General features: G+C 39.4%; 1 protein-coding gene across 2 annotated transcripts in view; it reads right to left on the bottom strand.

The window, feature by feature from the left end:
* The window catches only part of jarid2a (jumonji, AT rich interactive domain 2a), a 108022-nt gene that overhangs the window by 20900 nt on the left and 69837 nt on the right, over positions 1-17285 (bottom strand). For both annotated transcript variants that reach the window (XM_036592462.1, XM_036592471.1), the window contains exons 6-8: positions 11659-11822; positions 6093-6491; positions 3156-3864 (exon numbers count right to left, since the gene is read on the bottom strand). In XM_036592462.1, the coding sequence (XP_036448355.1) occupies positions 3156-3864; positions 6093-6491; positions 11659-11822 (1272 nt within the window). The remainder of the gene's footprint in view (positions 1-3155; positions 3865-6092; positions 6492-11658; positions 11823-17285) is intronic.

The raw sequence follows: 17285 nt of genomic DNA, 5'->3' as shown, positions 1-17285 counted from the left end.
TTAGCTAGGTCCAGAAATGGTGGAAATTTCTCTGACAAACTAACATGTTGGCATGTCTTCCATTGAAGAAAAAGATGTAAATGAGGAGTCCTTATTAGCATCCAGTGTTATACCAGTTAGCTGTAGTTTTAGCTCACATCTGAAGAGGCAGCCTCGGTTTCATCCAACACAAAAACTTCCAATTATTCCTCAACTTTTCTGAGTAATGATACATGTTTTGTATTGTATTCCTCTGCTAAATTTTGGAGTCATCACCTGAAAGAGTCTCCAGCTTCTGCATCAGTTTCGGCAGAAGTATCTTTTTTTTCTTTACCCATGGTTAACTGGATATCCTTTTGTCAACTGTACTGGATGCCTGGTGTGAATCTATGACAAAGTCAGCGAAACCAGCTATAATTTCATTTATCTTCCATATTCTATATAAAAACCATTGGCAATTAAATGTATTGTATTCAGGCTAAAATTTTTGTGGCTTGAAAAAACAAATTATCCAAACCCTAAATAGAGAAATAAATACCAACGTAATGAACAAAGATTCAAGTAAACATTTCACTACTTTACTGCAAGTGATTACTTCAATTTCAAGACTGACTGACCCAACCAAAAACAAACTTTCATCCTTGACAATCAAAAACGAGTCCTTCACATTTGTCTCTTAGGTATCCACCTCTAAAATTTGTCTGTGTACATTCTCCATTCTTCACGGGCAGTCACAGGGTGAATAAGTGCCAGCTGAGAGTCTATGGGGCCAATGCAGGCTGTGCTAGAGTGGCACTGAGACAGTGCCTGGAGCTTGAGGACTGGCAAGCAGGATGCCCAGCTCTTGGCACGTCAGTGCTGCTTTTCAGCTCTGTCTACAGGTGGCCAGATTGAGCTGGCTCACCAAGCCTTGGCTGTCGGACAGCCACAGATCCAGTATGATCTAATCAAAGAAGGCTGTCGGAGTGCTGGCAGACTAATCTATCCACAGCACACAGGCCAGACGCTTAAGAGTAAGAGTGCCCACTTATACAAAGATCACGAAGACCACAGAGGGGCATTTGTATTATAGAACCAGGCGAGTAGAAATGGGTCATCCAAAAGATCAATGGAGATGACATAACAGAGCAGAGTCATTTCAACTTCTGAATGTTTTAGAACTAGTTCTAAATGATTTGATGGCCTATAACATAAGCGCCCTCACTGTGTACACTAGTATGACAGACCATCAAACATGATTAAGCAGAGTCTAGTAAAATAAGATGTTACTTCCAAACATATGGACACGATTTCGTGCAAAATATTAAGACAGTCAAAACAGCAAAAAAAGTGAAATGCAATACACAAATTACATTACTTTTTATTAATGACATGAGGAAACTGTGGAAAACTAAAAAGCAAAACCTTCACTGTGCTGTTTTGATGTAGCATGATCTCTTTACTGATAAACATTTACAGGTATTTGCTTTTTTAAGTGCTGAATTTGGGTCAGGAACGAATGTAATCCACCTTGTAAAGCAATGCACACGGCTGCATTGCATTTCTTTGCGTTGTGTGTTCAACACAGAATTCTAAGAACATCATTGGGTTTCTTTATATGACTTCACTGTCTTCAATGTATTTCCCTGATGAGAACTTAGGAGTTGCGCCACACTGAAATGTAATCACCACCCAATCACAGCTCATTGCAGAACCAGTCAGCGCAGTTCCTCTCCGCCTGGCTGCGTGAGCTGAGAAACGGTTTGATGGAGACAGAGTCTAATTCTTAATGGCTAGAAGCTCGGTCGACAACTATGTGGACACAAACTGCGTTAAATACAGCACACAGCCTATTAAAATGTGTAGTATTTATGCTTATTATTTTCACATGTGAAATTCAGATGTATATTCTTCAAAGAAATATTAAACATGACAGGTCAATGCCGCAAAAGCTGCCGGCTCACAAGGGGTGCTTCTGGTAAAACTGTCTGGATTGCCGGCTCTCTTCTTGACACCTCCTCCAACTGCAAACAGCTACTCTCGCCAACCACTAAAGCGAGGCGCAGCTTAAACAAGCTCCCAGTCTAATCACACCTCAGAGAAAAATTCAGGAGAATGCCTTAAATCACTGTCCAATCACAATGTCAAAGTTGGTGGTGTGGCTGTAAACCCTGTCCAATCACTGTCCAATCACAGCTCACTGCTGAAAGCAGGGGCATGGCTGTAATCACTGGGTCCAATCACAGCTCACTGCCAAACTCAGAGTGACTGTAAACCAATTTCCAATTACAGTCCATTACGAAACTCAGGGGACTGGCTGTAAACAATGTCCAGTCATAGCTTACTGTCAAAACTGGGAGCGTGGCTGTTACCATTTTCCAGCAATTTTTCACTGTGGCCCAGTTCTTGTCACTGGGGTGGTACCTTTCAGTACCTCTCAGTACCTTTAGTCAAGAAACATAATTGTACCATTGAAATAATATTTTCTAAGTCACACTGACACCCCGTCCGATCTCCAGGCTTTTTATTTTCTTGTTCTGTTTTAAAACATTAGGGAAAAATATATTTAGGTTACACAATTGGACCTTAAAACCACTGCTGTACCTTTGAAGGAACATTTACACTGTTTGTACCTTGATGAATGAAAAATGTACCTGCACAGTACCTTTATTTCTAACAGTGTATGGTTAATTTATGATCTGGCACATTGTCCTTTCCATATGAACAGGTTTAACTTGAGTAAGAAATTCAGTATATCTGAAGACACTGCTGAGTTTGGAGCTCCTAAACCACATGGGTCAGACTGTACAGCTGGGGAGACCAAGCAAGTAGAGATCAGTAATTTCCTTGATTTAACCCAACTCTTTTCCTAAGCCATTATGAAGCTAATCATTAGTTGTTACTGCAGAATGTGCAACAAACTCTACAGTGTGGTGTCCTGGATAACTTCCTGAGAAACTTGTACTTGTAACTACAGGGTAAAGGGTTACAGGGTAAAGGTTGTAAAGTTTTGATTTTTCACCAAACCATTACTTTAAGAGCATTCCAGTCAGTTTGCATTGCTTTCCATGATAAACACTGGGATGTAATATTCCTGGGAATTTAAGTGTGCTAACTTGCATTTAAAGTTAAGACTGTTTTTGTACTGATTATGTAATTATTATATATTATATCATTTTTATTGATTTAAATCATACCGATTAATGGCGGCTCCTCCATGTTGATGCCCTGAGCACGCAGGTGCTTCCTGATGCAGGCAAGCCGCAGCACATTAGGGCCCCAGCGTCGGCCCAGCTTGTGGATGTGTTGCACATGCGAGACGAAGCGCATCTCTTCCTTCAGCTTGCACTCGGGCCGCCAGCCCACTGGTGGGACCACACGGAAGAGACCGAATGGCTCGGCCCGGTGGCGCACCAGTTCCACGTAGGCCAGCGGATCGTGGAACTCACGTGGGGCAGGATGGAAGACGGGAACCTCCGTCATCTCGGGGACAGTGCCCCGCCTGCCCCGCTCTCTTTCTTGGGCCACTTTGGGCTCTGCTGGTTTGGGAGGCTTTGCCGGGTTGGGTTCGTTGGTCATTTTAATAGGATCGCTGGACCTGGGCGGTTTGGCTGGTTTGGGAACTGTGGCTGGTTTTGGGACATCCCTGTTGGGGTTCTGGGTTGAGGTAGTAGGGCTGCTCCTGGCCCGAGTTGTGGCTGTACAGTGCGTCTGCTTGATGAACATGAGCTTCCCGGCAGAGGTACGTCTGGGCCTCTGAGATCCTATCGCTTGTGTCGTTCCGCGGGTTCCTGCTGCTGCTGTCTCCTGAGCTGCTCTCCTGCTCCGTGTGTCCAGGGGAACCACCTGCACTTTGACCTTTTTGACCTCCACCTCCACCCCTGCTTCGGTCAGATTCGCTCCCGCCTAGAGTTGAGCAACAAAAAAATCACACCTCAGTTCTCAACTATAATGAAATACACTTAAAAAATTCAGGTTGTCTAGTTTTTAAAATCACTTGCAGACTTGCAACAATCACTGCAACACCACAATGGTAGCATACTGGCAGTGGTGGTAGTTGTCTTAGACACATGAAGTGCTACTACACTCAAAGTCATTAGACAGCTCAACGTGCTTGGAGGAGAAGGCTAACTGCCAATTCTGTTACGTCAGTTAAAAGACGCCCTTACCTAATCTAACCTTAACGTTGTTGATAATCAATCTCCAGAAAGTTTCTTAATGATTTACGTGTGTGTACATCATCTATAAGAGACCATCAAAATACCAAAAAAAAAAAAAAACAGGAAAACCTTTTTTATTCTTGTAATTTTAATTATTTTTGCATCATTGCATAAATTGTATTTATTTACCTTACTTTTTAATAAAACTTAATTTAAATACTACAAGATATTAAAAAAAAAAAAAACTTTTACAGCAAGTCGCTGAATCTACCTAATCTGGCAACCCTGACCTGGCTCTGTTTGAACAGCAGTGAGCAGTAGCAAAGAGCAAAACAGCATCTGTTTACCCATGTTCTTAAAAATGAAAATGGATGGGGGAGTAATGAAAGTTTTTAAGCAGCTTAAAACCGCTTATACTTGAGCGTGCGCTAAACTTGTTATGTTATCGTATGTATGAGGGAAATTTGTCTACCAGCCACCCCTTAGCCAAGTTGGCTTTAACAGCCGGTTGTTTTGATGGGATTGCTGGACCTGGGTGGTTTGGCTGATTTAGGAACTGTGGCTGGTTTCAGGATGTCTCTGTTAGAGTTCTGGGTTGAGATACCATGGTGAGGGTAAGAGAATCTAGTATTTGGCTTGGTAAACATTTATTTCCCCACAGAAGTGCCTAGGTTCATAAAAGTGGTAAATGTATGAGTTATTCAAAATGCTTTTCCATTATATGTTAATATGACTATAATTAAGGATGCGCTGGAATTTCGTCTACTGAAACATTTAATCCGCAAATGGTCAAAAGTGGCACTTTTGGTGTTCTGCTGAAAGATAAAAAGCAGAAAAAAACAAAAGATTAAATAGGACGATAACAAAGTGTCAAAATGTAACACTTCACAAGTCATCCGAATGATAATGAAAACGGTAAACAGTGCTTAACATGCTGTTTATTTCCTTCGTTCTCCTGTACTGGTCAGACGCGTTCAAACAGTTTGGGCAGCTGCGGATTAACAGCGGAAAAAATCTGAACTATTTAATGGTTTCTACGAGGGACATTAGACAATAGATTTGTAATCGCTGTTCATCCTCTTGAGTATCAACAGAAGGCACAACACTCAAGCACTTCTCCTCTACAGGTTTGATACAACTTGAAAACACAACCATTTGTTTGAAATGCTCAATACAGCAAAACATCAGAAGCAGAAAGGAAAGTCCCTGCTAGCATAATGATAATCTGTAGTGATGTTCTGAAATGATAAAAACATTCACACACAACAGTGCAAATGTGGAAAATCTAACAAAAATTTAATGGAATTCACTAATGACCAACCGTTCTTTGTTGTCAAGGGTATTGGAGTTTGTGGCGCATACTGTAGCCGACACTCTAATGCAAAAAAACAGGCCAAACCCAACACGGCAAAATATTAAGCTTTTAATGGTCAAACAGCTGAAGGGCCAGTGTGGCTGCAGGTTTTCACTCCAAACAAGCTAAAGCACACCTGATTCTACTCGTTTAATCAGTCGGTCTTAGTCTTCGAACATTTTATCAGCTGACCTCCTGCTTTGTTGAAGTGAAAACCTGCAGCCACACCAACCCTCTGTGGATAAGATCGGACATCTGTGCTCTATAGGGTTTAAATCTGGACTTTGCCAAGCCCCACACCATCAGTAAAAATCACTATATTTAGAGCTTGGCCTAAATATCATGGTTTTTATAGTGGTCCAAGTAATTTTAGTACATTCATGTGAACTGTTTTTATTGTGACTTCAGTTTTTTCCTATGAAAAGCAGATTTTATTGATCTAATCAAGGTGTTTTTATTCTTGTAGTAAAGCTGCAAAAACATTGGTTTTCAGCCTTTTGTGTCTCAATTTTCAGCTAGGAATTTTCATTTAATTCTAATGTTATAATAATATTACTACACTCAACTACTCACCAGTACTGACTCAGAAATTCCATTTAGATGCATTCACCCAGCCCTACCTTCGCCATCTCCAGCTGCCTTTTAGACTGCCGTAGTCCATCCCGCCTGGGTGGGCATGCGTCCGTCCCGCTCTGCCTGCCGTTGGTCAGCCCGCTCAGCCTCGGGCAGCAGCCATTGGCCGCAGATGATAGCACCTGTTTTTGCGTCTTGCCGTGGCCAGTCTGGGCTTTTCCTGAGTTGATGTGCTGAAGGTGTGCGTGGGTGTGTTGCGAGCTCAGGTGGCGTCTGTGTGCACTTGGGTCCAGCTTGGCCTCTTTCAGCAGTCTGGCTTTGGTGTACGTCACGTGGCCCTTGGGGTATTTCACAGCTTTGGTCAGGGGAGGAGGTGGGAGATCTTCCTTCCGTGCCTTCCGGCTGTTAGCAGAAGTGGCTCTCTGGGGTCGCTGCACTTTAGTGGGCTGGAGGAAGGAGAAAGAAATTACAGCAGTGTTTTTGGGTCATTTGAATTCATTTTAAAGGAATACAATTTTCCCTTTTAATCCAAATGTTGTCGCAGCAAACACATCTTTGGGGTCTGACATTTAGTTCTTTAGTTTTGTACTGGAGCTATGAGTAGCCAACAAGTAATGAGAGCTTATACCACATAAATTACCATAATTCAAAAAGCATGGCTGAACTATCAGACCATGTACAGCTGTAATCTCAAACAGACTTGTTTATATGGTTTCAGACACTGTATGGCATGCTGTTATCTATGGAAATAGACAAAGCTGTGCTGCATAACAGAAAACAGTAACTGAATTATTGAATTCTATCCATTTTGATAAATGCCAGTATTTCATAGTGTCACAAACCAGGTCTGTTAGACTTTAACAACTTGACTTGGCAAGTATATGATGATATAGGCATGCAATTTGCACAAGACAGGTATTTTAATTAGCCTGTATAAACCATTCCTTGTTAGCTATATTAAGTCTTGTAGCTCCAGTGCAAAACATTTTGGATTCTAAACATGTCTTGGCTGATTTACTACGCATTAGGAAAAGGGTGATAAGGTTTAAATTTGACTGCTCTTACAACTATTGCTTTAATACTTCAAATGTACAGTACTGTACAGTAAAGTCAGAGACCACCTTTCATTTATTGAATTTAAAAGGAAAAAAGAAAATTCGTACAACAAATAAAGAAGCTGCTGGTGCTCTCAGAACAATGTACTGGCCACCCCAGACCAGAGACCTCAAAATCATTGAATGTGTTCAGGGTTACTTGGATCATTAGAAGCAGAAAGTGCAACCAACCTCTAAGACTTTTGAAGGTGTGGAAAAATATCCCTGCAAATTCTTTGAAAAACTGAAATTAGGTGTCGTGGCAGCTGTAATAAAGGCAAAGGGTGCCTAAACACTGAAAAAATGATTTTATATTTAGTTTAGGCTTCTGTGTAATTTTCTTTTAAATATATGTTCTGTTTTTTCCCTAAAGCTGGCTGTTTTGGCTGGAAAGTTAATGTACTTTTGCACAGTACCGTACAAGCTGAACAACAAAGAAAAAATGGAGGTGGGTTATTTGTACTGGCCCTTACTGCAATATTACTAGCAGCTTGAGTATCTGCAATACTTTTTCTCCACTAGAGGGCTCACAGAAGGCATAGCCTTCCTCTTTGGGGAGTGTGTGCACGTGAGCTGGGCCATGTACTGTGATTGTTCAGCCTGCGAGTGCGTGAGTGGTGGGGGAGGGGAGGAGACTGCTTTCCCCAAAACCTGATGGCCTAAACTGTCGACAACTGCAGACATTTCTACAAATGCGGCCATAAATGGCAGGTTAGGGTGCTCAAACATTAGACAGTGCTTTTGCCCACCGCCGCTTGCCGAGTGCTCTAAACTGTTTTTTCTGTGTGCATGTATATGTGTGTGCGTGTGAGAGTGTAAAGTAAAGGGGGTTGGGTAGAGAAGAGATGACATCATGTGTTGCTATAGCCCTTCTGCAGCGCACTTAACCTGAAACGTCTGCCGCTCTGGCGGCCCATAGGAAGCCCTGGCGAGAGAGGGAGAAACTTGGGACTGAGCTCACACGCACAGGCACATACAGATCTGCTATAAGGGCAGAATAAATCACAGTGGATCATTTACTGTGAACAGTGCAGTTTCCAGAAGCGCAGACATGTCAAGTTTTCTGCTTGATCTGAAAAAGGTGACATTTTGGCCAGTTTAACAAAACTGTTATACAACATTACGACACATTAGTCACAGTATTAATCACATTAGTCTTATTTGCTCAAATTTGTTACTAAAGAAAGATTTGTTCCATTTAAAAGGTGAAGTGTTTTGTTACCGCTGTATGAGTGGTCAATATAACAAAGAGTTCACATAAAATTGCACATCAGAATCACGATTCTGTTTCTAATTTTCCTCACCGAAGTCCAGCACAAGTAATAGAATAAACCTTTCAGTAGATATAAATTATATACTCAGTAGAGAAATACAGCTTTCCAATAGATATTTCTGAGGAGATCAGGTACAAGATAATCCACTTGCATAAGCAGGGGACAGCCAAAAAATGACAGGAGTTTCCTAAACAGGAGTTCAAAAAATTATTAAAAGATCTAGAGGAAATATGACTCCTAACAACCACCTGCAAGATGTGGTAGACCATCTTCAGATAAACAGCAATTAAAGCTTTCATCTTTGAGATACAGCAGAAAATCAAGCTCCCCTCTTGCTTAAGATCTGAAAAAATCCACGACTGTCTCTGTCCATGCTTCCACTGTGATGGAAGGCTTGCAAAGATTTGCAAATCAAGTAAAGAAGCTGATCAAAATAATGGACTGACCACCCCAGAGTCCAGACTTCAAGGTCATTCAATGTGATGAGATTACTTGGATTGTGAGAAGCAGAAAACACAACCAACGTCTAAGACTAAACCTTGGAAGTGTGGAAAAATGTTCCTACAGATTTCTTTGAAAAGAGGAATGCAAGTCTACTGAAAAGAATGGAAGCTGTAATAAAAGCAAAATGTGGACACACTAAATACTGAAAAAAATGAAAAAATGAATAACTGAGTATTTAATGGCTGTTTCACCTGGAAATGAAATTAATGAAGGGTGGTCTCTGACTTTTCACCTGGAAATGAAACAAATGAAGGGTGGTCTCTGACTTTTCACCTGGAAATGAAACGAATGAAGGGTGGTGTCTGACTTTTCGCCTGGAAAAGAAACAAATAAAGGGTGGTCTCTGATTTTTCAGCTGGAAATGAAACAAATGAAGGGTGGTCTCTGACTTTTTGCCTGGAAAAGAAACAAATGAAGGGTGGTCTCTGTCTTTTTGCCTGGAAATGAAATATATGAAGGATGGTCTCTGACTTTTGCACAGTATTGTATGTAATATGCACTTATATGTACAGTCAGTGGTATATATCCATGATTATTGCCCTCTCGCTCATACAACTCATGGATTCTTGTTAAAGTGAAGGCTCTCAAGGGCAACTGCATCTCTCTGCTTTGTGTAGTCTGCCAAGGGTGCTGAAGGCAGTGCTTTTAACATAGTGGTGTATTTCAATGAGAGAGATACAATCATGAATTCTATCATAGCAACAAACAGCACACTGCAGCTGGGCTTCAGCCAGCACCACTACGGATGGCTCGAAGGGTCAAACTAGGAAAATGCATTAACTGTGTTAAAACAAGTAGTGGTGTTAGTAACTGGTCATGCTAACACATTATTAATGCATTATCTTTGACAGCCATAAATAATATTTAAACAAGGTGTGTAAAAATTTAATCAATGCATTCTTGATTGCTGAATGTATCCATAGTCTAAGAACAAAGATACTATAAACATGCAATATACATTTTGTAAAATGACTTGCTGAATGAAATCATGCAAGACATGATGTTGATCAAAAACACTGGGGAGCAAATGTTTCTATTCCAGAACAGTAAAACACTGTCTGCTTCCAGTTTTCATTTGCATTACTTAATTTCACCAAATTGTTTCTGCTGTACTAATATAACCTCTATGTACTTAAATTTGTTTCCTATATCGTCAGTATTTTTGCCTTAAAAATGAGGCAGTATGTTTGATTTATAAGGCTTTCTTCTTCTTTCATTTCTCCATCACATATCTAATCTAGTATTAGTAAGCTAACACTAAAACCTACATAAACTTGCAACAGAAATGTTGTTACTGCAGCATAGCAGAGTCAGCTCATTTAGAGATTCTGTCTTAAAACTAAATAAATAAATAAATAAAAGGTTAACATATCCATGGAGAGAACTCTATGTCAGATAATAAAGTAATTCGCGAAAATACATGAAACCTGTTACTTTTCATTAGTGATGTAAGGAAAATGTGCCAAATTGAAAGGCAAAGCCTTTATTTCACCATCCTGATGTGGCTTGATTCCTTTACTGGAGAACAATTAGAGGAGATTTGCTTCGTAAGACATGCTGAATTTGTGTCAGAAGCGAATATAATTCACCTTTTAAAGCAATTCACACTCAGTCTTTAAACATAGCTAAACTAAATGCACATCATTGCATTGTATTTGTATTGTGCTGACATCACAGCAAATGACAATTCTGGAAGTTTTATTTAAGATTTGTTTATTATCCAGACCAATGCTGGTTAGCCACTAGCTACTGATGGCTATACAGCCATCATCTTTGCTGTGATCCTGTTTACTTGAGAGATTAACGTTAGCTAGCTACACAGCCAGATAGCCGTCGTCTTTGTTGTGATTCTTTTTCTTCGCGGGATTAAATTTACTTTACTATGTAACAGTGACAGAACATGCTTCAGTCATATAAGTGAACCGAGTTTGAAAGTGAGCTGTAATTGGACAGTGATTTCAGCACCTCCTCCCAGTTCGGCACTGAGCTGTGATTGGACAGTGATGCTCCACAGAGTGAGCTATGACTGATTAGGGTTTACAGCCATGCCCTACCAAGTTTGACACTGAGCTGTGACTGGACAGTGATTACAGCCACACCCCCATGTCAGGCAATAACATGTGACTGGACAAGGTTTACAGCCATGCCCCAGAGTTCAGCATTGAGCTGTGACTGGACGAGGTTCGGCAGTGAGCTGTAATTGGAAAGTGATTACATTTCAGTGTGGCACGACTCCTGTACACTCTTGATGGAAATACAATCAAGATTATGGAGTCGCTGCTAAGAAATGCAATAATGCACATACCATTTAGTTTAGCTATGTTGAAAGCACTGTGCAGTGTAGCTGTGTGGACTGCTTTACAAGTGTACTACATTCCCTTCAGTCACAAATTCAGCACGTAATTCTTAAAAAGCAAATCTCTGCTAATTGAGATTAAGACACATCAGAATAAGAATGTAATGAAGGTTTTGCTGGTCATCACAAGACTAATAAGAAGTAATGCCATGTCTCTACTGCGTTTCACTTTTTTCACTGTTGTGATCTGACATGGAATACTCTCCATCCATATCAGTCTGTTAATTAAAGTAGAAAGCCCAGTTCACAATCTCTTGGCTAGTTCAATCACATGCAATACTACAGGCCAAGCAGTGTATAACAGCAGTTAAAATAATACAGAAACTCTGGAATATGGTTAAATAATAATACACGTACTGCACACACAGTAGTCAGACTGCAGTACCTGTTGTTTGTTTTCCACTGCAGGCTTGCTGGGCCGTAGGTTGTGTGTGGTTGAAGCCCTGGACGATGTTCCGGAGCCTCTCTCTCTCCCCTGGGCTCCCTCTTTCCCCCTCACCCTCAGGCTGCTCTCCCGCTCCCCTGTTGTCCGCTGCTGCCCGTTAAACACTGTCACAAAGGGAAAGAGAGCACACATTAGGAGAAATAGGCTGTGGGTAAGGACACTTCTAGCACACCCAGTCAAAAACCTGTACTCAGACACACAGAAACACCAATATTTCAGTACAGCTTAATTTCAGTCCTTCATATAAAGTCCAACATATAAAGTGACAGTTTTGCTACCAACCAAATGTATACAAATTACTGCAAATGTGGAAAAAAATCAGGCTTCAAGATGGCTACTACTACTATTCCTAGCTATGCAGTGTACACTATATGGCCAAGGGCATGTGGACACCCCTCCTAAATACTGAGTCCAGGTATATTTGTAAGAAAAAAAAAAACAACAACAACAATGAAGTTGATAAGATAAAACATTAATTATCTTTGCACTGTTTGTGTTCAAATACAGGTCAAAGTAGAATTATAAATCACTGCTTTCTGTTTTTTTCTCATCTTACCCACTGTCCTAACTTTTTTGGAACTGGCTTGATATAAGGAAGTGGCCTATTAAATATGTTCAAGCAAAATGTCTTAACTGCATATATTAACTAAAGAGATTCTCTTTCAGGTGAGTCAGGGGAATTAGCACACAATTGGGAGCAGTCTAGATTCCAGTCATTCTACATTCTGCAGTGGCGCCTGGATCTGGCACAATTTCTCTGCTTTGCTGTAGAATGACGTGTAGCAGATCTAATGGATTGTATGTAATAGGCATGACAGAAAAAAGCCTGATTCGATGCAGTAAATCCTGCCTCGTCATGTCTATGTGGTTATTTAATTGCTAGATGGAAATTGAGACGCCATCCTTTCCCCTGTATGGAAGAAGCAGTTTCAGTCTGGTGGTACAATTGGGCAATATGACAAAAATATTACATCATGATAACTGAAAATATGTTCATGAGATATGATATGTATCAGGTCATGTAGCTTTTCTGAGGTTTGCGAATTAGCTGGAACACACAAAATGCCCTAGCAAAACAGTGGCACATTTTAAAAAGGCTGAAAAACTATGGTGTCTTTTCCATGGTAGAGCCAATGGTTCTCAGGGCTGTACTGTGCTGCTGTGCACCGGTGCAGACTTGTGAGACTGGTTAACAAGCTAAAGGCTACAGTAACATGACTGGATATAAAAAGAGCATCTCTGAGTCTTTCAGAAGTAAAGATGATATGGGGTTCCCCACTCTGTGAAAGCCTGTGCAGACAAACAGTGCAACAATTCAAGACTAACGTTTATTAACTTAAAAGTGCAAAGAACTTGGGAATGTCATCATCCATGGTACAGAATATTATTAAAAGATTATGAGAATTTTATGAGAAATTGAGTGGAATATGCAAAGAAATATCCAATACAAAACTAACCTTATTGCATTGTCATAGACAGAGCCATAAAAATGTTGTAATCTATTGTTCAACTCTTTTTCATTACTTCAGTATTTACCAGATTAACCTGAACATTGTTTTGTTCCAGTCAGTCTGTAAAGCATTTCACAGCCCATCTTGTTCACTTAATTGTATACTGTTCGTTTCTGGCTAATTTCAGTTTAAGTTGTTCTGCCATCAGTTAGCTAAAAGCAGTTGTTAGCAAATTGTCTACTGATATACTAATAGTTTACTAACCAGTGCTCAGTGAAATTAGTTTTTGTTAAGTCTGAGCACTGCTCCCTCTAATGACCATAGTGTTCAAATTACCACCGGAAAAAATACAATGTGAAATAAACAGAATGGCTGTGAGCTTTTAGGACAGTAGAATGATGTGATTGTGTACTGTAATTATTTTATGATTTAGCACATTTAAATGCTGTATTATTGCAGTGTATGGAATATTTCTGCACTAGCTGTGTTTTGTTTATTTTAGGTAGTGTCAATAGTATAAAACAAAAGCACAGTGTAATATGTCTTTAAATGAAACACAGAATAGTTGCAGCATTTGTTTACACTTATTTGCATTATAAAATACATCCACTTTTGTACTGGAGTGCCATGCACACTAATTATTAGTATTATTGTTATTTTCAGTTTTTATTCTCATTTGCTATTTTTATTAACAAATCAAACATGTTTCAGCTTGTTAAACACTTACACTCAAATTTACATGCAGTGCTACCAGATGAGTTTGAATGCAAAGATAAGTCAAAGACGAAACTGATGCATAACAAAACTGATGGTGAAATTCACTTGCATATTTTACGGTCAGATTTGACCGCATCACTGTGAATATGGACCATTAGGTTTCTGCTCAGTTTTCCAGTTTCAGTGCTTGTAGACTTGTAGCTACTCTTAAACTGCCTGACTTCACATTTTATGCCCAAACTGATCTACAGAAATTTGGAGTGATTCCTCAAAAGCAACCTTGTGCAAACACTGAAAAGTCTTAGCATAAGCTGCTAAAAGCTAAAATAAGCTAATTCTCTAGCAGGCTAAGCAGGCTAATTCTCTGAGCTTATTTTTTCATTCACATGACTTAACCACCACAGTTTTTCATACACCAATAGTCACCGAAAGGGGATTTAGAAAATAAAAAGCTACAGATTCTAGCACGTTCTAGCCTCTGTTAACCCACTAAAAACCAATCTATCACTAAGACTGTGCAGTGTTCTTCATAAAAACATTAAAATTAACACCAGCGTGCTTTTTTGGGTCAATTTTCTAAATGAAAGCTACGCGGTGGCTCCTCCTGGGGCCAACCTATCACCCACACTGGCTGGAACTCGGCCAACGAGGCACATAAAAATGTCTTATTTGGATCAGTGGCTCATGCAAAACCGAGATGGAAAAGGGTTCTCATTTCTTTTATGAAGCACGGTGGCACAACATGACTCCTGATTTCATAAGACTTTACACAGATGTGCCTTTCAATGACTGTTTCCACACAGACTAGCCACAGGAAAGGCTAAGAAGATGAGAGCATTTCTCCTTACAGCGAAGGATGAGGAAGGGGGTCCGGATTCTATTAAAATGTAGGTCAAAGCTGTCTTTAAACAGATCTAAACGGCCATAGGACATGTGAAATAGTTGCTCTTAAACCATTTATTGTGAGAGGTACATGCAGGGTATTGTAAGGCAAAATAGTCCCGAAAAAACACTACTTCTTCAGATTTTTCCACTATTTTACTATCACCAACATTATATATAAACATTCAGAAGACGTGCAGGTTCACTGATAGTTTTGGACCGTAAATAAAATGTCTATATTTGTGTTGTGACCCCTGGTTCCTATCACCACCACTATAAAGAAATCAGTCAGTAAGCTTCTTTACCATGCAGCATTTCACATCAGACCACTCTGACTGACTCTTGTTTACATCTCAATGACTAAATTATGCAGAAACTGAAAAATCGATTCAATTTCTCTTTAACAATTCAGAGCAGTTTGAGGGAAGTGTGATGATTCAGGCACGCAGCTTGATGCTAATGGGTAGAGTATTAGCTACATTAGCTTTGTATCTCTTTAGTGCAAACCTCAGATAACAAAAATGTCTTGGCTGATTAACTACATTTAGGGTACGTTCAAAATTACATAAATCCCTTTAATCACTCTGCCATCAAGTTCAGGTTCAACTTTTGAACCCAGGCGAGACAGAGGGTCTGTGTGGACGGGCTGTGGTATGTGTGGAGCCCCTCTGACATGTATAGTATGTGGAGGAGGATCAGGTGACCAGGGTGTCACGTTACACTGGTGATTGTGCTGAATGGGCAATGGAGTCTGATTACATAGGGGGAGAAACGGAGAGAAAAGGCGCAGTGAAATGGTACTACAGTACTTACAGTACTTAAAGCCGTTTTTCTATACATTTGATTTACACTACATAATTACTTAAATGTAATTACTTACTTACATAATTAATTACAGTTATGTAAGACATTTACAATCAATTTATATTCTGTATTGACAGCTTTGAGTCTGAAGTTCTATTTTTTCTGACAGATAATGACAGAAACCTGGCAAAAATGCAAAAAGCATGATTTTTCTTTCCACAAAACAAGACTCTACACTCTTCTAGAGTCAACCCTACAAATATTGGCACCCTTCATTAAAGTGTGCTAAAAATCAAACTTACTAAATAAACCTCACATGCTATGAGAAATATTTCAACTTAAACAAATGGGTGAGATGCATATCATCGCTGTCCTAAAACAAAGGCAAAAAATGTAGATTTTTATTTGTCTAGATCAGTTGGATACAGTCTTTTATATTCTGTGGAAATGTCATGAGGAATGGACTAACAGAAATGCTCCAAAATTACTTTGCATAAATTCTCTTTACATTATCTTACATTAAAAAGTTATGTACGTTTTTGCCTTTGTCTGTAAAGTTACTATTTTGGAGATGTTTTCTTCAGTGACACAATGTTTTTTGAAAATACAGATGTCAAAAATATTACACACCATCAATACACACCACAGTTTCAACTAGGTTTAAATTTGGAGAGGGGCACTGCAAAAGCCACAACCATTTCTGAGTGGATTTTGATGCGTGTTTGGGGTCATTATCTTACTGAGCAGTCCACTCATGGCCACGTTTCAGCCCTCTGGCAGAGGCAGACAGATTTGGGATAAAAAGAGAGATGTTTTACCATAAAGATATGAATTTATTTTGGTTGGTATTTTTATTTTATTTAAAATATTCTTTAGGGGTACCAATAAGTTTGACACGTTTTTGAAAGAATACACTATTCTTTTTGGATGTATTCATACAATACTGGTTTTGGGTATCGGTCCATTGCACTGCTATGATAAATTGTACTCATTTACACTAACAACTACTCATTTCTAAGTAGAATACTTAATATGGTATCAGACTCAGTATTAGCAAGGACTCAAAAATATGTACTCATACTTGGTCTAAAAATGGTATTGATTCATTCCTACTATTAAAGTAAAACAGCATTCTTGTAGGAATGATTTCTACTAGATAAATGGTGAGCAAATTCTCCAAACTGTTTTGAGGGACATTTGAATCATTATGTGTATGGTATTTTGTGGGGTGCCAATAATTCTGGAGTTGACTGTGTGTGGTATTGATTAAAAGCTTTGAATCTGCACTTTCAACTAACTATCTCTGCTCATTTCAATGAGCTATGTGTGAGACTTTTTCATAAAAAAATTACAACATGCTTTTGTTATCGCTGGTGATAACTGAAATAATGCTCAAAAAATAGTGTTTGTACATTGCTCTTCTCACTTTTTCCTCCCCAAACGCATGATAAATATTCTTCTGCTCACTGCAAAAAAAGTGTCAAGGAAGATCACACTGCCTCCATTAATGTGCAAATAGTTGCAAATGACTGAGCGTTCCAGATAACACTTAAGTAAGTACATCACAAGATACATCGCACTTGTACTAAATATACAGTACACTGGAGAGCTCTTCCAAATCTTACCATTACTGATACTTTAACTCTCAGAAGTATAAAGTTATCACTATACCTTTGCTTTAATATTCATACTAATATATTAAAGAGGCACTGC

Source organism: Colossoma macropomum, unplaced genomic scaffold (genome assembly GCF_904425465.1).
Source record: "Colossoma macropomum unplaced genomic scaffold, Colossoma_macropomum, whole genome shotgun sequence".
NCBI classification, from domain to species: domain Eukaryota; kingdom Metazoa; phylum Chordata; class Actinopteri; order Characiformes; family Serrasalmidae; genus Colossoma; species Colossoma macropomum.
The sequence above is the reverse complement of the archived record's forward strand: the minus strand, read 5'-3'. Positions and strand labels throughout refer to the sequence as shown.